Source organism: Copadichromis virginalis, linkage group LG14, assembly GCF_057382275.1.
Source record: "Copadichromis virginalis isolate Kocher_CV1m ecotype Utaka linkage group LG14, C_Virginalis_male_GT1.1, whole genome shotgun sequence".
Classification (NCBI taxonomy): Eukaryota; Metazoa; Chordata; class Actinopteri; order Cichliformes; family Cichlidae; genus Copadichromis; species Copadichromis virginalis.
Genome location: NC_140631.1, coordinates 11,253,634 through 11,278,462, shown reverse-complemented (window position 1 = coordinate 11,278,462; position 24,829 = coordinate 11,253,634). Strand labels below are relative to the sequence as shown.

Here is a 24,829-nt window from a genome sequence, read left to right as displayed (position 1 = left end):
TAGCCCAGAGTGATTGGCAGATATGGGTTAAAACCATTCAGCGGACAGACACCAGGACTACAGTAAGATATACTGATGGAGGAGGCGCCTTTACTACATCTACAGCTCAAGTGCCTCGCTTAAAATTTATTCCTAAAATCTGTTGATATAAAGACAATTTTGTATACACAGAATCTGCAGAAATCTACACTGATGTAATGAGTCACCTGTACAGCATTTAGAGGATAGCTAATGGGGCGCAGTGTGGGTTGAGCAACACGCAGGGTCTTGTGTTTCTTGAGGCGGTCAGCCAGCAGACTGTAGATGGCACTGTAGTGATCATATGCATCTGTTTGTAGAGACTGAAGAAGAAAAGGCAAGACATTCATAAGCTGTGCTATTTATTTTGACAAATAAACAAAAAGGTAGAGATGAAACTTTTCGCCACCTGAAGTGTGCGCTCTCGGTCCAGGCCCATCTCACACATGGCCATGAGCACTTGCTCGTTGATGAGCTCCATCTCTCTCTCCGTCTTCACCTGCTCACACTCCGCTATTAACTGGAAGGGAGTGGAAAAACATGGCAACGCTTTACAGACTGCAAATAATTGCTGCTATTAAACTGCAATAATGATCAAAGCATTCACAATTTATTAGTGAGGCCAAAACTTAAGTTCATTTATGTCATTAGCTTGTGTTAAACAAGTCAAGACAAGTCAAGATTTAATGAAGTGTGAACTATTTTATGTGTAATTACAGCTGAAAAGAGATGATAATTGCATTCTGATTACATCCACACCCATAACACTACATATCCATTATAGTATGAATTTTTAACGATCACTGTGGTTTGTGATCATGTTTTCATTACTCCTCCTCATATGCTCAGCTACAGATACTGACATTAAGTCAAAAGATCAGTATATCTTAACCCAGTGGGTTTTTCCCCCTAAAATAACCAAGTAGATTTGGTCCCTGAACGCAACCTAACCTAACAGCAAGTGAAAGCAAACAGACAGTGAAACCAAAACCAAAAGGTGAGTACTGGAATATAAACTACAGCTTTCAGGTTCACAGTCTTGTGATTTACAAACGTACAGGTGAGGACAAAATTAGTTTTTGCCTATATGTTTCCAAAGGCTTTCTTTAAAAAAAAACCAACAAAAAAAAAAAAAATCATAGTTTTCTTTAGAAATGATCAATTATTTCTATTTTTAGAAAATAACCGAGGTCTATATTATTAGCCACCCCTAAAAACTGACCATTTTATTGAGCTAGAGCATAAACCACTGCCATGATGACATTTTGTAAAGTTAAAATGAGTGTTATTTTCCCATTTACACACAGTATAAAAACTTCAGTGACAGTTTGAGCTGTCAGTGAGAAAGTATCATGTCGAAAACAAAGGAAATCAGTTTAGACTTGAGAAAAAGAACCGATGACGCTCACAAAGCAGGAGATGGATATTCAAATGTATCACAGAGTTTCCAAGTGTCAAGAACTGGAGTGAGAAGTATCGACAGCCACATAGTACAGAACGAGCCTGGCGGAGGTAGGAAGCCAAAGAAACTCGTGAATGGCTTATCCAAGACTGGAATTGTAGTCTTAAACAAGAAAATCTCTAGAATCCTGAACATAATGAATGAACTGGTTTGCAGATCAAGAAAAACTTGATTTCTGTTTAGAGACACCTTGAAGTCAGACTGAAGTATGCTAAAGACAACACAGAGAAATATTCCGCATTGGGCAGCACGGTGGTTAGCATTGTTGCAGCAAGAACGTCCTGAGTTCAATTCCACCATCAGGCTGGGGTCTTTCTGTGTGGAGTCTGCATGTTCTCCCCGTGTTTGCATGGATTCCCTCTGGGTACTCCGGAAGTGAATGGATGGATGGATGCTGGAGATTGGTCCTTTGGTCAGATGACATGAAGCTAGAGCTTTTATCCCATAGAGATGGGCGTTTACTCCCCCCATAGTGAAACACAATGGTGGGAGTATTATGCTGTGGGGATGCTCCAGTTGGTCTGTAATAGGGAATCTCATCAAGATGGAAGGAATCATAAAGAAAGAAGGATATGTGAAGATTCAGAAAGAAAACCTTGTGTAGTCAGCAGCAAAACTGAGTCTGGGTCATCGCTAATATTATTATTGTAAGTGCACAATAATTCTGAGCCTGGTAGTTTTTGGTTTTTATGAAATAACTTTAATTCTGTGTGCAAAATAAGGGGAGCCAGTAATTCTGTCCTCATCTGTATAATCTCTTAAAAACAGGTGTTGCAAAGACCAGTGACACTTTTATAACCATCCATAAAAAGGCTTATTTGATGAACCACAAACTACTTATTAACCATTACCAAAGTTAAAGACATAAATGTTTATAAATGTTTATAAAAAGTACGTTCTTTCATGTTGTTAAACCATTATCTAAAGCTGAACTATAAATTTAACTTTTATAAATGAGTTTAACATTTTTAGATAATGTGCATATTCAGTTCCTAATGATGCAAAGTAACTTTAAATGAATGATTCCTTGCAAAGGGATTAAAGAGGGCTAGTTCAAGGCTAGCTGTTAAGCTTAACTGGTGCCTGACAGTAACTATATTTAACATAATATTTAATAACTCTGGGGTTCATTCTCATTCAGCTTTCAATCATCTTTAGTGCAACCAAATTATCTGGCAAATTAAATATGTTATTCGTGTAACACAGAGTAGCCACTAAATGATGGGGTGAGTCATTTTTGCAAAAACTCTGCTTTCTGGCAAGAGTTTTGCCAAATCAACATATTATACTGAAACTGTAACAGAAAAAAGCGCGTGCACACACACACACACACACACACACACACACGAAGAACAGAAAGAATGACTTTGTGAAATTCTTTTAAAAAGGTCTCACCCGGTCAAAATCTGGGTCTGGGTCCCCCTGTCTCATCCACTTGTTCTTACAGATCTGCTCCATGGTCAACCGTCTGCTGGGCTCCAGTACTAACATGTGTCTAATTAAGTACTCACAGTCTGTAACAACACATAAGCATACATGATATGCATTTATATCAGAGTATAATAGTTCAAATATTTAACTAATAAGCCTAAATCTTTCATGTGGTGACAAACGATCAGAAAAGGCTAAAATGATTTGCATTGTTCAAAAAAAAGAGATAATTATTAATTTATTAATTTAGTTTCTGTTAGTCCAATTTTATTCTTTCCTCTCATACAACATAAAATGCTTTTTCCAAAAGAAACTTTTGAAAATCAAAAGCTGGCCAGGCTTGGACTTCAGCGGCAGCTGTTAAAAGTCTTTACCGAGTACGTCACGCGGAACAAAGGTAAATTTGTTTTGTCTGATTAAAAACATGGAGAAGAATAAGAGTTGACTGCAGTCCCACCTGTGGACATGAAGAAAGGGATGCGGAACTTTCCACTGAGGACACGTGCCCGCAAATTTTGTAGAGTGCTGCCATCAAAGGGCAGGGCGCCGCACACCAGCACGTATAACACCACACCTAAGCTCTACACAGAGGAGAGGGAAAACAGCTGTGAGCACATCACTTTGAACAATTTGAAAACCATTCATTTATTAATTTTTTCCAGAGCTCTGTGTATTATTTAAGAAATGTGGTCGTCTGTGTTTTTCTTTTTCTTTTCAATTCAGCCGTACCTGGAACATTCAAGTCAGCTAGCCACACCCCACGTTTGAGCCCAGCAGGGCCTTCTGCGTACCTAAAAGTCGACTCACCCATATATCTACTTTGGGACCGTCATACTCCTTTCCCTCAAATAGTTCAGGAGCAGCATAGGGAGGGCTGCCACACCATGTCTTCAATAGCTGGCCTCGAGAAAACATGTTGCTGAAACCAAAATCTGACAGGGCAGACAAGAGGTTGATTTAATCTCACCAGTTGCCTTGACAGAGTAAACATTTTGTTCAAAACAGAAAAATGCTCCCTAAGTACATGCTGACACTTGCCTGCATCCACATCCACCACTAAATTTAACCTACCCACCCATTCGCTCTTCAGTGCAAACACACACGTGCGCGCACACACCTGCGATTTTGATGTTGAGGTTGTGGTCCAGTAGCAGATTCTCTGCCTTCAGGTCTCTGTGGACAATGCTGCGGCAGTGACAGAAATGAACCGCTGCCACGATCTGCTTGAACTTCTTCCTGGCATCTTTTTCTGCCATTCGTCCGTGAGCCACCAGGTGGTCTGTACATCCAAACAAAACACAATTGCTGGATTTAGGAAGGGAACACAGTGTTTCTACTGTCTACCTGTTCATGTACAAGATCCTGTGCTACAAATGTCCTTAAATTAATTCCCAAGACTGGCCAGGTGAACATTAAAGTGTACAGCTTTGGTGGGATCTGGGATTTTAAAGCACAGAGAGGGAATTTCATTTCATTTTTACAGGAAAAACTTTCATTTTAATTACAGAGAGTCTGCAGATTTAAATAAATTAGACTCTAAAACCTTTTTAATTCCACTTTAAAGGACATTTAATACCAAAGCTACATTGGAAACACATCAAACACATTGATTTACATTCAACATGAACATTAAAGTAAAATAAAAGCTTTTGACTGACGTTAAGAAACTTGTGTTTATTAAAGAGAAAAATCTCGATGTTGTCCTTAATGGTCTTCAATGTTATTTTGATTTATCTGCATTTCCAAACACTGACTTAACATTGTTTAGTAAAATACACAATTAGTCTTAAACTTGCATCTTCCCACGTCTGAGACTAGCTAGCAAAGGCCCCTTTTAATCACCATTACCTTTTTCATCAGACTTTCTGGCAGTGAAGCACTAAACTGAACCTCTTTCCCCTCTGAACACATTGAATTTCAGTTTTGTTTTTTCCCCCACATTAAGTTTCAACTGTTAGATAATGCTTCTACTCCCCATTAGCTGTTTTTACACATATATTAAAAAAGAGAAAAGCTTAAAGAAGTTATTAAAAAAAGAAAGATTTTACTTAATAACACAGTTATTCATAGCTGATATCAGCCCACTTAGATCAGCATTTAAATTCAGCTTGGAGTTCCAAAGTAGCAGAGCCCAAATGCTACAGCTGCATTACGTGATCACAGTGCAGTCGTGAAAGCAGCGGTACTGTGTGTGGAAAAAGTTCCTGAATTTAACACAAAACGTTTCAGTCTGTGTTTATCTATAACTTTTACAGGACCTGGATGCACTCTGTAATTAGATTACAATTTTGTTTTATGTATGTTGACACATTTAAAAATCAAAGTAAGAGAAAGTCAATGACAGAGAATCTACATTATAAGGTGACAGTGGGGGACTCCCTTACCGAATATCTCTCCACCGCTAGCGTACTCTGTTACCAAATAGATCATCCTCTCCGTCTCCATCACCTAAAGATATAAACAAATGATAAAAACCAGGACCTGCAGACCCTCTCACAGGCCAACATCTAGTCATGGGCAGTTCATGCGTTACATAACTGAATGACTAAGCACGGTTTGGCATACAAACAAGAAAGATGTAAATAGAACAAAAACAGCCATGTACTTAAGTGTACTGATCAACCTATGCGTGTGTGAGGATCAGATTGTTAAAATTTATGGTAACGTGATAAAAAAGCGTGCCTTCAAATTGCTGGGGGCTATTTCAGATCAGGTGCTGGGACACTGGTAGGGTGTTACAATCCTCATACACTTGGAAAAGTATGAAAACAAACAAAACTCTCACCTCTAAATTTCTATCACCGAGTCTCACTAGAGTGAGGTTTTGGGCAGAAGGTTGTAGTTGTACTGCCCCCCCACTTCCCCCCACACCCTCCAATACTTTTGAGACTTTTTCAGGTACATTTTATAATTGAACTGTCAACACCCCCAGAAAACAATGTCTGGTAACATCTGGATTCTTCTACACTTCAATCATCTATTTGCTCACATTTGGCCACAGGTCCCGGGTGGAAGAAGTGAGCAGAGATGTGTTAAAAGGCTCTGTGGGTGAGAGTGACTGTGTACCTGGTAGAGGCGGATGATGTGGGGGTGCTTCAGCAACTTCATGATTTGCACCTCTCTGAAGATCTTTTTCAGGTTCTCCTCGTCCAGCTGGGTCTTATCCACTATTTTTATAGCCACCTGGAGACAGAGACGCGAGAAAAAAAGAGATGGAAGGAGATGAATGATGGGAGAAAGAGAGATGGCGAAGTGGTGAAGAGGGTGAGTTTAAAAAAAGAAACAAGACAGAGAAAAAAAGCAGAAAAAATAACGGTTAGCAGAGGAGGAGAGAATGCGTTTTAAAACATACAATATGTTTGTCAGCTCTTATGTCTCTAAAGCACTCATGACAACGGTATTTTGCCGACACCTAAATTACAGACAACACATCTAGGGCACAGTCACAGTGTCTTAACAATATTGCTGTGATGACACAATAATCAAAGAACAGTAACAAGCCAAGTAAATTACCAACAAAGGGACTAAGGGCATGCAGCCCAGGAGACTTTACCCATTTAAAAAAATAACTTAAAGACAACTAAAAATGAAAACTAACAGGGGACACCGACACTTCTTGAGGTGATTGGTCGGCAAGCGTGCTGTCAGACTGTGTTATTCCTGATTTCCAGCTTATTTGGATAACGTGACCCACACCGTGACCTTCGACTGCAAGCGTAATGCTTGCGTAACTGCTGAGCCCCTCGACAATAGCTCCGGCAATGCGGACTGTGATAATTTGTGACAGGAGCTTTGCTCCGCCACTTAGGAGTGGGTAGATGACTTTAATGACTTAATCAAGCAAAGCTAATGGGGATGCCCCAAAACACAGCTTCTGCTTCTGCTAGACAAGTGTGGACAGAGTACATGAAAACTATGCTGTGATTACACACACACACTCAGACACACACTCACACACCAACTCATTTGTCAAATTCTGTGAAGTACTATTTCGAGTACTCCTTTTAGCCATGAAGATGAGGCCACCTGAAGCCTGGCAAGGCCAACTTCCTGGAGCAGACAGGAAGGGGAAGTGAGGAAGAGCGGACGTAGGGGCTCCTGAGAGAGCACAGGGCAGCAAGTGTGGCATTCATCCAGCTTATATGGTGCATTGGTGTGTGAACTTTCCTTTCAAAGGTATTGTACAAACTGTGACAAACATTGGCACTTGGTAGAGTTCATGTGTTCACTAAATTTGGCAACTTACAAAAACAACGTGTCAGGTGGGCAGAGTTGGTGTTGTTTTTTTTAAAATCACACTTTATTTGATAACAGCACTGAGCCCCACATACACAACTGCTATTTCAGTTCTAATAGTCGCGAGATATACTAAGAGTATCTTAAATTGGTTAAATAAAAATAAAAGAAGCTTGAAAAACAAAATTCCTAATTAAATGAAAACAGTTGACTTATCCAGCCTGATTGACCATGTTTGTTTAGTTTAAATAGATAATTTTACAGAGCATCAAAACAAGACTGAAACAAAAATCACCCCCCCTCTCATGTATGTAAGCATCTGTTTGGAACGTGTGAGTCTACGAGGTATTTTGAGCCCTGGAAATCTATTGTTAGAACTGGCCATCGTCAAGCCTTGTTGACGTAACTGCTCCCCTCTGCATCTTCTGGACGGTATCAACAGGACATCTGGATCACACGAGAATGAGCACAATTATTATCACTTTGGGGGGCAGCGAGACCTTGTGAAAAGGTGGAAACAGGGCAGCAAGTACAATTATACAACAATGACATACCCCAAAAAAGAGGAAGCGAGGAAGATTATTCATTTTTTGGCACCACAAAAATAAATTTGAAGTATTCCCTTTTCTCCATGTTCTCATACACACTAAGGCATCCTGTAAATTTAACTTGTTCTTTTTCCAGTAGTAGCATATGGGACATCAAAATAAATATCTCAGCCACAAAAAAACTAACAAAGGACAAGCCATTCTTTCCTAAAGACACACAGTCATTTTTCTCCTTTATACGGTAGGACCTGGCTTGAAGTGAGATGCTGGATCAAGATACGTTTCCAAGGACAGAGCAAAGATACCAGTTACCTCCAACCATGATGTTGATCTTGGCTGAGACGGAATTCATGATAACACATTCGTGTCTGTTTGCACAGGCATTTGGCTGTGCATGGTGAAGGGTTTGAGGAAAGCAACCTATGCAGATTTGCTTGCGTGCTGTCCTCCATAAAACCCAGCAGCATGTAGCCCGACTACCGTATCATGTACAGAATGCCGATTGCGAAGTGGATTTGGACGGGAAGGGAGTGACTGGAGCTTACCACAATGAGCAAGAAATACAAAAAATAATCAAAGTTTCAAAAAGCATCATGGGAAGCACTGAGAGTGGCTGCAGTGGAGCCCCCTCATTATGACTTCAGTCTTCTCCCTGATAGGAACAACAACAGCACGAACACACACGAGAAGTAGCCCACAGACCAGCCTGCAAAGCTCTGCGTAGGTCCAGCATACAGCAATCCCAGTCCCCTTAAGCCTTTCAGGTCCAGAGGCAGTTATAACATGTTTTAAGGTTGTGAGGAATGAGTAAAGGGTGCGGTTTCACACATGCCTTGCACTGAATATTTAGTATTAAGTGAAGAGAAATATTGGTGGCAGATACACAGAGGCAGAGAGAGAACAACTCTATAGAGAATGTTAGCGGGCGGAAAAAAACAAATGTATAATGTTAGACACACATACACGCGTCTGCTAAATGTCATTTGTACTAGTGAAGCAAAAGAAAACATTTAGTCACGTTTGACAGAAAACTCCAGATCATATTGGTCCCGCTCTGGAGCCTTGTCTCTCTCTCTCAGCACAGACAAAATCCAGCCCATGACAGGAGACTTTTTCCAGTTATTCGGTTAGTAATATCTTAAGAGTATAAAAACTGAATGTGTCCTTGCAGGAAGTAAGACATGGCTGCAACATGGTTTAACTCTTTATCCCATAAAGACATCTGATGACTGCTGCTGTACCCTTAGTTCTGAGACCTCAGTATATATATCAATAAACACATGGTTTGGCAACCATTACAATTGTTTCTGGGGTTTTCCAAGGGTAGCTGTATAGGTAAAGACCTCCCTCACTAACCTCTGATGCACACAGAGTCATTTTGTTCTATAAGCAGGTCTGAAATGACACAAAAACTGATCAGATGAGAAAAGAGATTCAAGGGTTACTCCTAGTGAGCTTTCATGGGGTACGGAGTTAAGCACAGGGTGCATGAGATCTGGTTTTCATACCAAAAATTCAGTTACTTTCTGTTGTTGTTTGTTTTTAGCTGCTGTAAGACGTGCTTTTTCCCCATCTTGTCTGGTGGATGAGGTTCATTGCAGAGAGGTGATAACGAAGAGCTGTCCTTTTTTAATTCCCCGTTTTCTTAAATATTAGTTTCCCGAATTTTCCCTTGAGCAGCTTTCATTGCTTGAGATTACCACAGCTAGTAGAGTAGTAGAGTAGAGTATGTTCATTTTATTGTGTTAACAGGTTAACCAACTTGCCCTGAGGTGAGGTTAGCTCTAAGCTCGACTCCACTGCCAAGCATGCGACAAGTGCATGTCTGTAAAGTTCAGTTTCAACCTTCACTAGAGTTTGTGTACCGAAGCAGTTTTGGGATTTTCATCTGCTTTGATCCAATTTCCATGGCTATTTCTGCCAAAATACCTGCGCTCTCTCTCTCTCTCTCACATACACACAGGAAGACACACACACAGACACACGCACGCTCTCCTGGGAGGCCAGCTGCAATGAGACGAAGTGTCATATAGCCCTTCTGATCACAAGACAGTGACCTCAACACAGCACCATGTCCGAGCAGCTGATGCCCAGAAGAGGAGTCTGGACCCGTTACTACACACAGACACAGACAAGTTTCGGAGAACACAACAGTGTAACCACGAAGTGTTCAAGAAATGGCTCCTTTAGTATTTAGTGTAAAGCACCATTCATGACTCAGAGCTGGAGGAAGAGTACTTTCTATACCCAAATATTTTAGGATGTGCGTTTCAAAGTAACTGTTCCCAACTAATAACAACAGTAAATAAAAGTTGGTGCTCATGTAGATACAAAAAACTAAGCTTTTGATTTTATTTCATTTTAGTTATTTCACTGCGTCCACTGTTAAATGAACTTGTAACATGCAGCTCAGGAAAGGTTAAACATCATAATTCCGTTATAAGAAACTCAGTAATAAGCTAAGATGTAAAGTACATCCAAATCTTATCACTCTCCTTTATTGGCGGTTTCAGTTGTACAACAACGACTCTGCTACCGTATAGAGGACAGCAGGACTGAGATTATTGGGAGCTTGTTAGGAGCTTATACGCAAGTTAATGACACAGTGACTCTTAAATGTCTCCCTGCATAAACACAGTGGACACCAACACAGACACAAGAAGGACTGAAGTAAACACTGCTGCAACAACAATTTAAAGACCACAGCGCATTTCTTGTACTCCATCTTTGCTGTGAAACATGCCTGCCCTCATGCACACGTGTTTGTGGTTGCTGTTGTGTGGCGGGGAAATCTCATTGTCATTGGTTAGCAGTTACAGTAAAAATGCCTTCATTTTCAGCAATGCACTATTTATGGAAAAACATTACACTGTCTTATCTTGTGTATTACTGTACATCTACTATGGGCCACGATCTCTGTCATGCTGCTCATTTCTAAGAAACTGTGTACACAGAAAACCATAAATCAGCTTTTTCCAAGTTACGGAAAACACCCTCACTGTGATTCTTGAAAATACCATCAAGTCAACATTTTTGCCCAAGACACTGAAGATAACTGCATTTAGGCTGGATTCATGCCCTGATCACACTAGATAGTGTGCATCACAGATGGGCATTATCTGTAAGCTGCCAAAAACGATCAATATGGCATTTTAAACCCACTTTACACTGGGACTGGACAGCTGTGTTGAGGTGAGAGGAACTGGGCATCACTTCGCAACATTTTCCAAGTGTGCAACCCATCAGAACAACTCTGAAGAGACTAAAATTGTCTGAAGTTATCCTGGATTTTAAATAACACTGGATTCCTGCAGCCTATTTTTTATCCCGGCATTAACTGACATGAGCGACCATAAACACAATTAATGTATCTATATTGAATTGAAACAAACAGTGCAATCGACAGAAACACTAACCTCGCATGCCTTTGGTCAACAAGGTCTATCTTTGAGGAAGTAAAAGTCGTAAAAGGTTTCCGCGGGTGAAACTGTGGAAGCTTTTATTAACCTTCTATTAATGGTTGCCTGTAAATGCCTTTGTCTGCGGATCTCAGGCGGTCTCTCGCCCTTGTCAGTTTTCGGCTTGGTGCGGCTGAGGTGTAGGTGGCATTTGGCTTCGGTTCTCCATTGTTCTCTCTGGTGCTAATGTGCTAGTCTCAAGACTGCTTGACTTCCACACCGACGTCTGCTCAGCCAAGAAGTGTATTCTGCTACAGTAAATTGAAACAGTCTTGCTGACCACGCAAAGCACTTTAGACTACACGCCATATTTAACCATACATTCATACTGTTCTTATTCTCCACACTTCAAGCACTTTATCAACAAGACAACCACAAACTATTCAGAATCGCCAATTAAGCTAACACGAATGTGTCTGGACAGCGCTGAGGGGTTTACAAGCAAGCCAGTCAGAGCATCTCTACTGGAAAAACTGTTTGATGACACCATTTTTAAATTGCCCTCAAGCATGTTTTCGACACACACACACACACACACACACACACACACACACACACACACACACACAACATGGTGTGGTGTTAAACTGTATGAGGTTAACCTTCATCGACAGCAGACACAGATTACGACACCCACAGAGGGAATAATGCTCAGGCTTAACCCACATCAGCATGTGAAGGCGTTTTAACTCACATGCACACAAAAACCCCAGCTCAACTGATAACCTGCCATCCAATGTTTGCTGTTAAATCTCATATTTTCAAATATAAACACTATAAAACTGAGTCTGAGTCTTGCATGCTTATGTCACAAAGACATCACGCACCATGAGGCCACGTCAGGTCAGCACAAATGGCGTTGCTCTGGCTGTGCTAGGCATGAGCACGCACAGTGATGTTACAGGCACAATGAGTCAGCAGCACAATGCCTTTCAGAGGTGTTTTACTGGTGTGTTGTGCACTTGTATGAGTAAATGTGTCGAAATGACTCAGCTGAGTGTGTTGAGCTGAAAGTACAAGAAAGGGGACATGCTACAGCGCAGAGAAAAAAACTGGACATCACATTCATCTGCCAATTTGGCAGCTTTTTCCCCTTCTTAAATAGCAAAGCAGGCATTTTATGGTGACTAAACTCTGTGGGATAGAAATACCTCATCGTGAGTAGCATTCACCACTGAGCTTTGATGAACACAGACATCACAAGAACCACTCCTCCGAAGCTTAATAACTATTTTATTCGATTTTTATTAATGACATTTTTATATCAGAAGTAGAAATTGGAATTAATGCATACTTTACAAGGAGACGCCACCTGAAACAGCATCAGTCTGCATTAGGCCTGTTCGAATGAACGATCAGCTTGGGGATTGGCAATGTTCAGAGTAAGTGGCCACTATCAGCTTCTTTTTTTTAATGTCTTAAAAAATATTATTATTAAATTAATATCCAATTTAATTTGACCCGTCATAGTTTTGCATCAGCATTCTATGACTATAACTGCTACTTGCAACACCTACACAGTAGACTTGAATAGTCCAGAGCAGCAAGTCTTTTGTGGCATGCTCAGCTAAACGCAGTTTTCAATGTGCCTGATTACCATAGACAGCACAAAAGATGGAGGTAACGACCATGCCATCCCCGGTGGCTTTGGACTCCACATTTTGAAGGCTCAACAACAATCTTTCTTTAGCATTAAAAGTGGAGACAACACGTCCTTCATCAGGATGCTACAAACATACAGACACATCTATATAACATTCAAATCAAATTTAACCAGCAACATACTTACTAAGACTGCAGTCAAAAACTGAACAGGTGCCATGCAAAGACACATATGCTGGCCAAGGCACAGAAAACTGCTAATTACTGGAAGAAATGTAACACCAATTACATGCAAGTAATTGTACTGTCCTGTTAAATTATGCTATTAACTTTTCACAAGGGTGGGATTAATAATGTTTGCTGCATAGCTCCCAAAACTAACGTGGGTGTTTTTTTACGACCTAAACCCACTAGCTGCTACCTTAATGATAACTTAACAGACAGTTAGTGTGGGTGATTGATAGTGAAAAGCTAACTTTAGCATGTGTACACCATTGTGCATGTTGAACATACTGTGAACTTCCCATGTATTTACTGCAAATATAGTAACCAGTTATCCATCCTTTATTTAACATCATTGCTCTCTGCAGCACTGCACATATAAATACGCTAAACATGTTACTGTCTTTACTGTCTGTTTATATTGAGAACAAGAAAACAAAACAGAGCCCAATTTCCTGTATTTGGACACATACTTGGCCAGTAAAGCAGATTCTGATAGCTGTTAAATGCTTCGATGCTGGTGAAATGAGAGCCTTATTGACATCTCATATATTCTATAAAAGTGTTGTGAACTTCACTTAGTTCAGCTGCTAGTGAGGAGTGGGTCTGTGTGTAATGCTACTGTGTGAACTTGTGTCTCAAGTGGAAGAGGCAAAGATGGCACTGATGGCATCAAAACCACTGCAAATGAGCATCTAATCCAATAGTAATTTTTGGTGTTGAATAGTAACTGTGCATATGCTTTTTAATGATGTAAACTTGGGCATTATAAGACTGGAGTCTACAGTGACAGACCTTTGGAGCTGACTTCAAGCAACACCTGGGGAACTCAAGTTTTTGGCATTTTTGCATCGGCTTTATTTTTCAGCTCTAGAAGCTGCCTCCTGGCATTTACTTAGACCATCTATGCAAAGACACAAACCTATGCAAATCTGTGACCATCAAAGCAAAAAAGGGAGTAAAGGAGTAATCACTGGGCGATTGTGGCTCAAGAGTTGGGAGGTCGCCTTGTAATCGGAAGGTTGCCGGTTCGAGCCCCGGCTCTGACAGGCTCGGTCGTTGTGTCCTTGGGCAAGACACTTCACCCGTTGCCTACTTGTGGTGGTTAGAGGGCCCATTGGCGCCAGTGTCCGGCAGCTTCGCCTCGGTCAGTGCGCCCCAGGTGGCTACAATGTAGCTTGCCATCACCAGTGTGTGAATGTGTGTGTGAATGGGTGGATGACTGGATGTGTAAAGTGCTTTGGGGTCCTTAGGGACTAATAAAGCGCTATACAAATACAGGCCATTTACCATTTACTTCCTGCTAAGTTCTGAAAGTATGTTACTGAGTCGTTCACCCATTTCCAAAGTGCAACCAGTAACTGGAAGTTAGTAGTTCTCCCTTTGCTCCAAAAACACTCCATAAACTGTATTCACACATGTAACATGAAGCAAAATTTCTCCTTGGGTTTGTCTGCACACAACCATTAGACTTGTCCTTGGAGAAACAACACACATTTCTCCTGATAATGCCTGATGTTGAGCTGATGGTTCCACTGATATAGAAACCAGTACAACTAAATGCAGTAGCCTTTCTTCTACTAGGACCAGTGCCAACTACAAGCCCTGTGTGTGAGAGCTTTATCCATCATACAGGTAAGAGGCTACAGAACAGGGACTTTGCATGCACTCTGAGGCAGAGCCGTAGCTGATTTTATAATTCGACAGGAACACAATGTGATCGTATTGACGAAGCCTCGAGTGCCCTCAAACGTGCGCCGCACAGTCACACACATTCTGGTGCGTGTTCTTCCTCTTTTGAAGCTGCAGATTCACTGAGACGCGGGAGAAGACAACTACAGGGCAGGAAAATAAGTCAGGCAGAAACGTAGCCTTTGTCGTATTACTCACCCAAATGAAATCACATTCGGGCATGTGTATGTGTGTCTGTGAGAAAGCGAGAAGGATTGCTGTATCTTTGAGAGCTGTGTGTGAGTGTACTGAGGGAGTGAGTGAAATTGTTACACAGTACATTAGGCCTGTTACCTAACGCTTGCCATCCTGTCGGCCCCCTTCCTCTTGCTTGTTTCTTACCAAGAGCACAGGGGAGGAAAAGGGGGACAACACAGGAAAAAGGACAGAAGGACATGGGGAAAGGCCTGCTTCCCTAAGAAACACACAGGTCAGGGTGTGCCACACAGCACCGTGTACCTATCATGACACTTTGCAGTTATTTCAATGACAAAGAAACCAAGGACCCAGTCCGTCTGATAATAGAAGCGCACTTTGTTCATGGCAGACAAAGACCATAGCCAATGGTAAATCACTCGCATTCAAAATTGGTGGTTGGGGTCTGGAACCACCATCATCACGACTGAAACCATGGAAACCAGTTAAGACTTCAATGAAGCGACCTTTCTCCAACTAGGAGCCTTGGCAACACACTAGGGCTGCTCGATTATGGCAAAAATGATAATCACGATTATTTTCACTGAAATTGAGATCACGATTATTTGACGATATTTATTTAACCCTTTAAGACCTACTATAGAACCAAGTCCACCAGAGCTTATATTATTTTTATTTCTTTTTTTTACATGCTGTAGTGCCATTTGTGGGAGCATTTCAAGTTGCTATACATCAATACAACTGTTATAGCCCATATTTTAATAATATGTATGCATTAAGTGCATAGTAATTACATAAATTGCAAAAAAGTGCAATAAACTACAAAAAAAATTGAAAATCGCTTTTGTTTTGTTTACATATATTTCTACTTGGAGAAGTTTAAGAGGTTTATCCCTCAAAACTTTAAATACAATAAAGTTGCAAAAAATAGTTTCCCACCACAGGAAATTTATTTTGAGTGTCTTCATAGTTTTATTTTGGAGATACAGCAATTTTTATATACTGCAGGAAAAACAAAAAACAATCCTATGATGCAAATTTGCAAAGAAAACAGCATGTGCATCATTTCACTGTGGGAAGTGTTACGAACAGCTGATAGGAACGGCAAAGCGTGTTTCTGGAATATTATGTTTTTGCTCCTGCAAGCGCTTTTTATGCAATTTTTGCAAAGCTATATGTGGAACGAAACCGTGACCGAGGACAAGCTGATGGCATCAGATGTAAGTACAACTCCTCCGGTTTCATATGCAAAACAAATTATTGCGCTAGCTTACACGGTTCAGGTTCTACAGGGATTTAAAAATAGTTACGCAAAACGGAGCGTGCTGCTCTGACCGGATTTAAAGGGTTAACAATGACTTTAAAAAAATAATATAAAATAGTGTGCAACACCACTGAAGTTTTTTTTTTTTAAACTCTTTTCAACCAACGGCAGTCACTCTCCTCTCCAAATAACTATAGCTTTCCGAGCTTCCCTCGGGTCCTCTTAATCAGCGGTCTCCACCCTTTTTTGCGCCACGGACCGGTTTATGCCCGACAATATTTTCACGGACCGGCCTTTAAGGTGTCGCGGATAAATGAGGGAGGGGCTAATAATCGGCTCAGTCATTTTTAATGATCGTTGAAAGCCCAGATCGTAATCGTGATTAAAATTCGATTAATTGAGCAGCCCTACAACACACAGTCGCCGCTGACAACAAGCAGCACTTTGGATGATGACGGCACAGAGTTGTGATTTTTAACTGCCGGCTTCCTGTGCCTACAACTCAACCCGCTGCAGAAAAAGCCCAACTCGACTTTATTTTTAACCAGATCAAACAAGACCACTGATCACACCTCCTTCATCATGATGCTACATACACGCATATAACATTCAAATCAAATTTAACCAGCAACCTGCCTGTTAAAGCATCACACAGACTAAGACTGGAGGTTTTTGTTGTGATCGGTGATTTGCAATAACCATGTTTACAATTCAAATAAATAAAGGTTTGTCATGCAGATAAAACGGACACTATTTGGTGCTGCATTCTGCACTCCGAGTTCATCATATGTCCTTGGGTCGCACATCAATAAATTATTAGCGATGACCTCTTACCTAGAAACCAGCAAGGACCAAAGACACTGTAGTAGCAAAGATGAAACGTTTCACTGATTCTAATTAATTAAATGTGCATAAACAGTCAATTCCATAAAACATCTGACGGGCACTGTTAAAAGGATATGCAAAAAGGATGTGCAAATTTGCCACCTGTTAAAGCGGTCTGCACTGTAAACACAAGGTGACCACCTCAAAGCCTGCACCCTTATGTCCTAAGCTAACAGGAAAATTGTCCATCTCTATGATATACAAGCAACATATGCATTTGTTTTTCATCGTGTCTATATAAATCCTAAATCACTCTTTGGAATCTTTTTTATAAAATGTATTCAAGATTTTAATGACATGACATTTTGTTTACAAATATCTACAAATTAAACATATTTGTTTTAGTTTGTCAGTTTGACATAGAAAGTAGGGCGGGGCCATATCATACCGTTCACGGTAATACCGGTATAATGTTGGGCAACGATAGGAAAATGAAATATTGCGATAGAATATGGGTAAAACGCGCATGCGCAGTGCCTTTGTTTTCATACGCACATGGCAGAAAAAGGGTGCCGGCGACAGAGAATGAGAAAGGCGAAAGCAGATCGTTGAATGAAACCGATGAACCAGAATTGGTTTGTAAAAATGCTGCAACTTCAGTGATGTGGAACTGGTTTAGCTTTCGTCCGTCAGATACACAACAAAGCACTATTTTGGTGGCGCATGCTAGCGGGCCGTCGTTATTACTGTGTTTTTTGGAAAATACAGCACACTTAAAATCAATCATTCGATTTTTCTGAAAATCGACAGTGCCCCTTATAATCCCGTGTGCCTTACGTATGAATTCTGGTTGTGTTTACTGACCTCGAAACGATTTTATGTGGTACACGACGCTCGAAAAACAGTCAAATGTTTTAGTACAACTTTGCTAAGCTACAAATCCCGTAGGCAGGAGCCTCGCGGAGTGATACGTACTGTGCTTCAGCATAGTATTACGGTATTGTGTGTGTATAACCTCTTTTTAAGTTTTGTGAATATTATACATGGTTATGCTGAGGATATGTTGGCCAATTTCCACTGGAAATGCCTTTTGGTTAAACTGTCAGCAAGGAATTTGCATTTACAATGTTAACTTTTTATATAACTTTAATGCACATAAAAAACAGCTGCTTGTTTAAGTGAAAATACGTTGATTTTTTTTTTTTTTTTTTTTTGCACTAATAAAGTTGTGGAGTTGTAAAGTATCTTGTCTCGTGTCAATTATATCGTCGGTTATATCGTTATCGCAAATTTTCAAATGTATATCGTGATAAATATTTTTGGTCATATCGCCCTGCTCTAATAGAAAGCAATTTAAAGTTGTGATCTTACTACTTTCTTAGATCACACTTTAAAACGAGTGTGCGTGTCTATGTATTCTTTACATTTCAGCAAGTGCTCTTTCAAAACACTTTGCGTTTCAGTGAGTGTGTATTGCTAACATGGGAAGGAAAGCTGGTGGTAATTTTGGAGGAATCTGAATAAGTGATTCTTCAGAAATATAAATAATTGAACAAATGACATTAAGGTGACTCCTTTAGGTGTGGAGCGACTGATAATGACAACAGTGCATCACAAAGATGGCCGTGCAGAGATAGGGATGGATTCTATTGGAGAACAAAAGCTTAAAAACATCAGTCACCGTCACCTAAATCACCTACAGTGTGGGGTTGTTAAAACAGAATCAACACTGCAGTACTTTGTAAGCTCTGCAACTGGAAATGTCTTTTCAAATCAGCTCAACCTGCAGTGCTCCGGCTGTTTCCTGTACTGTGTTTACTGTAACACGGAATTATCTCATATCATTTGATATGCCAGTTGTAAACTCTTGATGTGGACCCAATATCAAAGTTAGACCCCCTTCTGGTTTGGATCTTCATTCTTTCATTTGAGAATAAACGCGTATTAACTGCTTATTAAATGTTGTTTTAGTATCAGAATAAACAAGATCAGAAAGTCTAACCTAAAACTCTCTTTGACTTGCTAGTAGGGCTGGGCCATATTATACCGTTCACGGTAATACCGGTATAATGTTAGGCAACGATAGGAAAATGAAATATCGCGATAGAATATGAGTAAAACGCGCATGCGCAGTGCCTTTGTTTTCATACGCACATGGCCGATTGTTGAGTGAAACAGATGAACCAGAATTGGTTTGTAAAAATGGTGCAACTTCAGTGATGTGGAACTGGTTTGGTGTTTGTCCGTCAGATACACGACAAAGCACATTTTTTTGCAGAACATGCAAGCGGTCGTCGTTATTGTCGTATTTGTCGGACTAAGATGCTCTTAAATCTGGGAGTAATCTGGGTCCTAAACTCCGTATGCTTCAGGTCAAACGAACACTGCAGCATCACTGAGAGTTAAAAACTGTCTAAATTCTTTCATCTTTAATAAAACGATCAGCATTGCTGCTTTACCAGGTGTAACTATGAAGTTTAACTTCCAGGCATCCATGAAAACAAAAGTTATTACATTTAACGGAGTTAGAAGTTAGCAGGAAGCTAGCGGAAGTTAGCTCGCTAGTTTCGCTAGTTTCCTAAGCATGATATAGCATGTTCTGACTGACAGATTTCTGAAAAAATTCAAACGTACAGCTCTGCTATCACTTCCAACATAAATGAAGACAGGAAACTAAACAGCAGTGACGTTTGTAGGGTTACTGAAGTTAGGCTAGCTGGTATATAATGATGTGCTACGTGATCGCTAGCGACACAGCTATGTTAGCATAACATAAACAGTGAAGCTGGAGGATGAACACTAACACGTTTCCACTTATAAAAGTTAACGTTAAGGTTCCGGATAGTTAGAGACAAATGCAATCGCATGGCAGGATGCTGTAAACGGACCAAACTTCAGTCAGGAGAACAACTGAGATAATCCATCCACAATACGAGGTTAGTCATTAATGTACTGCAACAACATGGGAATAGAGCAGCTGCCAGAGAATTCAACATTAATGAATCAATGGTACAGAAGTGGAGGAAGCAAGAAGAATGAGTTTAATAAAGTTTGATTTATCTGACTGCTTTATTTCGCTTAATGTGCCTTATAATCCCGTGCACCTTATGGTCCAAAAAATACGTACTGCACACTGCAGTTTAATGTTGCAAAGCACCTCTTTTTAACTTCAGTGATATTATACATGGTTATGCTCAGGATATGTCAGCCCATTTCTACTGGAAATGCCTTTTGGTTAAACTTTCAGCAAGGAATTTGCATTTGCACTGTTACATTTTTATAAAGCTTTAATGTACATAAAAACCAGCTTCTTGTTTAAGTGAAAATAAATGGAAGGTTGTCTTTTTGCGCTAGTAATGTTGTGGAGTTGTATTTTGTCTCGTATCAATTATATCATCAGTTATATCGTTATCGCAAATTTTCAAATATATATCGAGATAAATATTTTTGGCCATATCGCCCTGCTCTACTTGCTAGCTCCTGTGTCTTATCAAACCTAAGTGAGAACACATCGGTAGCTACCAGGTGTATCCGCAGCAAGCCTGTGGGTGTCCCCGGTCCTGTCCTATGTATGCTCCAATCAGGCACCAACCTCACCTAAACCAAACAGCGCTGTAGCAAGAGCACATCTAGTGTGGACTAAATCTACTATGTGCTACATATGAGACAGTATAAAGTCCGAAAACACTAAAACTTAATTCGCCTGACACTCTCCGAAATGTCCGTGGGAAAACAGTGACCAAGATTAAATGAACAGATGTAGCATTTCAAATAAAATTTCTCATATTTATTTGAGGTAAAAGCTTTCAAATAATTGATGAATTAGCTTTTACATTATTCGATTATCGAGTCATGCGTTGCTTGAGAAAAGTTTGAGGAGCAATGTTCAAGGCCAAGCAATCAAACAAGTACAGTGTTAATTATATTTTATAAAATGACTGACCAAAGAATTGTTTTAATTAGTTACATCTTAATACACGTTAATTAGGCATTAGTTAATGCCTATTATACCTAACTACATGAGTATATCCTGCTTGCTAGTTTAAATGTTTACATATTCATTATTATTATTTCTATTAGATGAAGGCACATTGGATATTTTTGTAAATAAGGGCAAATCAAATGGCTCTTATTGTTGCTATAGTTGAAAAGAATTTAAAAATAAAAGCAAAACTCAATGATGGGTCACAGTTTACTTAGTCCCCAAAATTCACAGAACTATGAGTAACAGATTTAGTCTACAATGGGTAGTTTACAGTGTCACAGTATCAGAGAGGACTAATAGGTTTTATTAATGAGCCACGGCTAGCAAGGATGTTCGTGGATACCCTGAGCAGTAAAGCCAACATTTATCCACAATGCTAGCAGCAACATGTGACACAAACTGCGTGAGTGTAACAACTCTCTTGTTTTGACTTCCACCTCACAAACTGATCTTGTCTGGGTGAAATGAACTTTCACTATTACGACATCAAGGTGCACCACACCAATTGTTTGCTTCTCAAGGTCTGTGCTGTGTGACTGCCTCCGTTTTACTAAGCATGTAAGCCAAAAGCCCCAGATTTCCACAAATGTGCACGGCAAAAACCCAAGTTGAAGTGCTATTGGGAAATTAAACTCTGAACTAATTGCCCATCGAATTGCTCAGATTTTATAAAACATCAGAGGGGGAAATGAGGCTTCGAAAAGGGACCATCCCTTTCTGTGCTTGTGAGCCACAGAGTATAAATATCCAGGTCCTCTTCTGTGTGACTGCACTGCAGGATATCACGCAGCTCCATCTGAGAACGGGGGGAGTTGTTAGGCTGTTTATGACTAGTCAGCATTTCTCTTCAGATCGTTATAGAACCTGGGCCATGAAACAAAGCTACCCGTGCGCATTTCATCTGATGGCTGATTACCATATCCATATTCATGATAACTACGGGCACGTTAAAGCACGCTGCTACTCTTCTGATATCCGTAAGCCAAGTGGGGACGCTGAAACCCCTGCGATTGTTGGTGGAAATTATGAGGTTACTGCGACCAACCATCAACAGACAGAAAACAGGGCTTATTTCATTCTCTCAGTGATTGTCATCTCTCAGGCTCAGACAGACACACATCAATACAAGTGAAAACAATAGACATTGTATTGTTATTGGAGGAAACTAACAACATCTCCCATAAATTCTGGCCTCTACATATCATAGTCAAACACACACACAGGTAGTCTTTCGAGCAACATCCCCAGGATTAAAAACATCTCCACGGCTCACCGACCCTTGTGTATTTTGTCATGAAACTAAATGGAGGGTTCAGTCTCTATGTGACGCAAAGCATCCAAATGCCCCGTGTCTACTCGTCTGTGTGTATGTCAACAAAAACACCAAGGTAAAGCTACACACTTGGCAGCTTTGACATACCTCTATTTATATCATCTCAATAAAAGGCTCTTCATCATATATTGCAGGCACCGCTTTCAGTAATCGAAGCCCTGAGTGTTCACCTGCACATCGATCACTACTGATCCCAATACTCCCGATAACCTAAGGAAGGATTTTTAACGCTGCTATACTAATCTGCTGCAAATCACAGTTAGTATTAGAAGAGACCTCAATGACGCATCTGTTGTCAAATATGCCAGCAAAGGCCTTCTGATTTGTTTGGCACTTTTTAAGGTTACATTACCAACACAGCTGATAACCCAGTGGCAACAGACTGCTCAAAGACAAATAAAGCCTTACAAAAACTCAGGCACCGCACGCGATAGGTCAGCAAAACTTCAAAACAATACTCAGAATTTGTGAGTGCTGCCTTTTCTTTGTAATGCCCCCAAACGTGTCGCAAACAATAAGATTTTTTTAAAGCACTGAGTTGCGGCCAACTTCAGTGTAAGGCTGAAAGGCATCTACTCATGAAGGATGATTTTGTGTTTCATTAATTTTCTGACAGTAGCATCTGCCATTAACTATGCCAATCGTTCAGTATATTTCAAACTGTCGCACACACCATGCAAACGCGTTTATGTTCCACTTAAAACTGTATAGTGACCATTCTGAAAACACTTTCATTTTTTTTGGCCAATGTCAATATTTTCCTGTCCACGAGGACTCAACGCGCTGTCATCTAGCTATTAAACCTGATATCTAGTACTACAAAATCTGATATGTACAGCTGAAAATGTTCCAACAAACTGGTTAAGGTGTACGAACGTATCTTTACGCGAAACGGTACATGTTAAGTAGCTTGTTCACCCAATTCTTTAAACAGTTAAGTTTATTTTAAAGCCCACAGTCTTTAGCTTTCCTATAATATAGTGTGACAAAGTTTCGATGGTACTTTATTGGGGAATTCCTAAGAGGGATATTAAATCTTGGGCCAAACACAAACCTATCAAGTTTGGAAGTTCACGGTTAACTTAACAAAAACAATTGCCCAAACTTTTCTTTCATCCTTGACGGACTGGCATCTTTCTCAGAGGTATCTAAGTTGTACTAACCGGGTAATTAGCCATCAAGCTAAGCTAGCTACTAGAAAATCGACTCATCTTTTTTATCTTCGTCGATACCCTTCTCTCTGTCCTTTGCGCTTTGCTACACATTAACCTCGGGCCTTTTAAGCTTTCAGAAAAAGCACTACAAGTGGATAGATGCGAGCTATTATTTACGTTGTGATAAATAAATCTGGATCCAGTAGCTAACGGTGGTGTCCCGTGTCGAGCGGACCTCCGCTACACCGAGCAGCGGTGTCACCATAGCGGGCTGGCCGCTGCTGTCTCCCGAGCCTGAAGGCCCCACCGTCATTCTACTAAAGCAGCCGAAAAGGCTCAGAATAAATCAATGACAACTTATAATTGTTCACCTCTGATACTCGGACATCAATTGTCTTACCTTTGCTTTAGTAATGATGTGTGTGGCCAGTTTAACAACCGCGAAATTTCCCTTCCCGATGGTCCGCTCGATTTCGTAGTGGCCCACTCGGGCTGGGGGTGGCCTGGGGACCGAAGTGTGGCCAGGATTTGTGATGCACCCAGTGGCTGTGCTGGTACGACCGGAGTGGCTGATCCCGGAGGATGGCTGGGCTCGGTTCTGGGAGCCCATGCCTGCGTGGGTCGGTCGGGCAGAGTGCGTAATCCCGGCCGCTGCGGACCCAGCAGCACCTCCGCTTGACACGGCCGCCATCTTCTCGCCTCTCTGCGGGAACAACAAGCAGCCGTGCGCAGCGCGCATCGCGGGCACGCCCCCGCCCTGCGTCATTTTACGTAGAAAGCTCTTCCGCAGCGCCCTCTCTAGGTTGTAACCATAGTAACGAGCGGCGTAACAAATGACTTCATCCAGAGAAACGTATTGTGGTTGCCCTGGTGACAAAGAAGTGCGCATTATCACTCCGGTTCCCATGATTCAGTGATTCCTTGCAAAGTGCTGCGTTCTGTATGAGCAGACGGTTTTTAAAGTGTTTAAAGGTGTACGCCGCTTTACCCTTACAATGGCGGACGAGAACAACGGTTGTTATTCCACTGCAATACAAATATACATCTGATATGAGTATGTTTCACAAAAATATGACTACAGTTTCTAACAGCTGAATGCCATGAAGAGATCCCAAATAGAAAAATTACAGCCATTATGGCGGTCGTCCACAGGCACTGTATTAGCTATTTTGGCTGGGGGTTTTTTGTTTTTGTTTTTTTGTTTTTGTCTTCGATAAATTACTAAAAACGTGTACTTAAACAACAAAAAAACAAGCAAACCTTTAACTTCCCCCAGAGATGTAGGTGTCTTTATAATGCTGATAAATGGCCCTGACCTTCTGAGGAGGCTTTGATAAGATCTCTTAATGAACACAGAATCATTAAATCAGCGATTAGCTGTACTTCCGTGGTGACTAGCCTGCA

At 40.7% G+C, this 24,829-nt stretch overlaps 1 protein-coding gene across 3 annotated transcripts in view; it reads right to left on the bottom strand.

The window, feature by feature from the left end:
* The window catches only part of sik3 (SIK family kinase 3), a 36,919-nt gene extending 12,670 nt beyond the window's left edge, over window positions 1-24,249 (bottom strand). For all 3 annotated transcript variants that reach the window (XM_085479328.1, XM_085479330.1, XM_085479329.1), the window contains exons 1-9: window positions 23,826-24,249; window positions 5,978-6,094; window positions 5,296-5,359; window positions 4,029-4,190; window positions 3,719-3,843; window positions 3,369-3,492; window positions 2,876-2,994; window positions 428-538; window positions 207-341 (exon numbers count right to left, since the gene is read on the bottom strand). In XM_085479328.1, the coding sequence (XP_085335454.1) occupies window positions 207-341; window positions 428-538; window positions 2,876-2,994; window positions 3,369-3,492; window positions 3,719-3,843; window positions 4,029-4,190; window positions 5,296-5,359; window positions 5,978-6,094; window positions 23,826-24,191 (1,323 nt within the window). In that variant the 5' untranslated portion in view covers window positions 24,192-24,249. The remainder of the gene's footprint in view (window positions 1-206; window positions 342-427; window positions 539-2,875; window positions 2,995-3,368; window positions 3,493-3,718; window positions 3,844-4,028; window positions 4,191-5,295; window positions 5,360-5,977; window positions 6,095-23,825) is intronic.
* Between the last annotated feature and the right edge of the window lie 580 nt (window positions 24,250-24,829).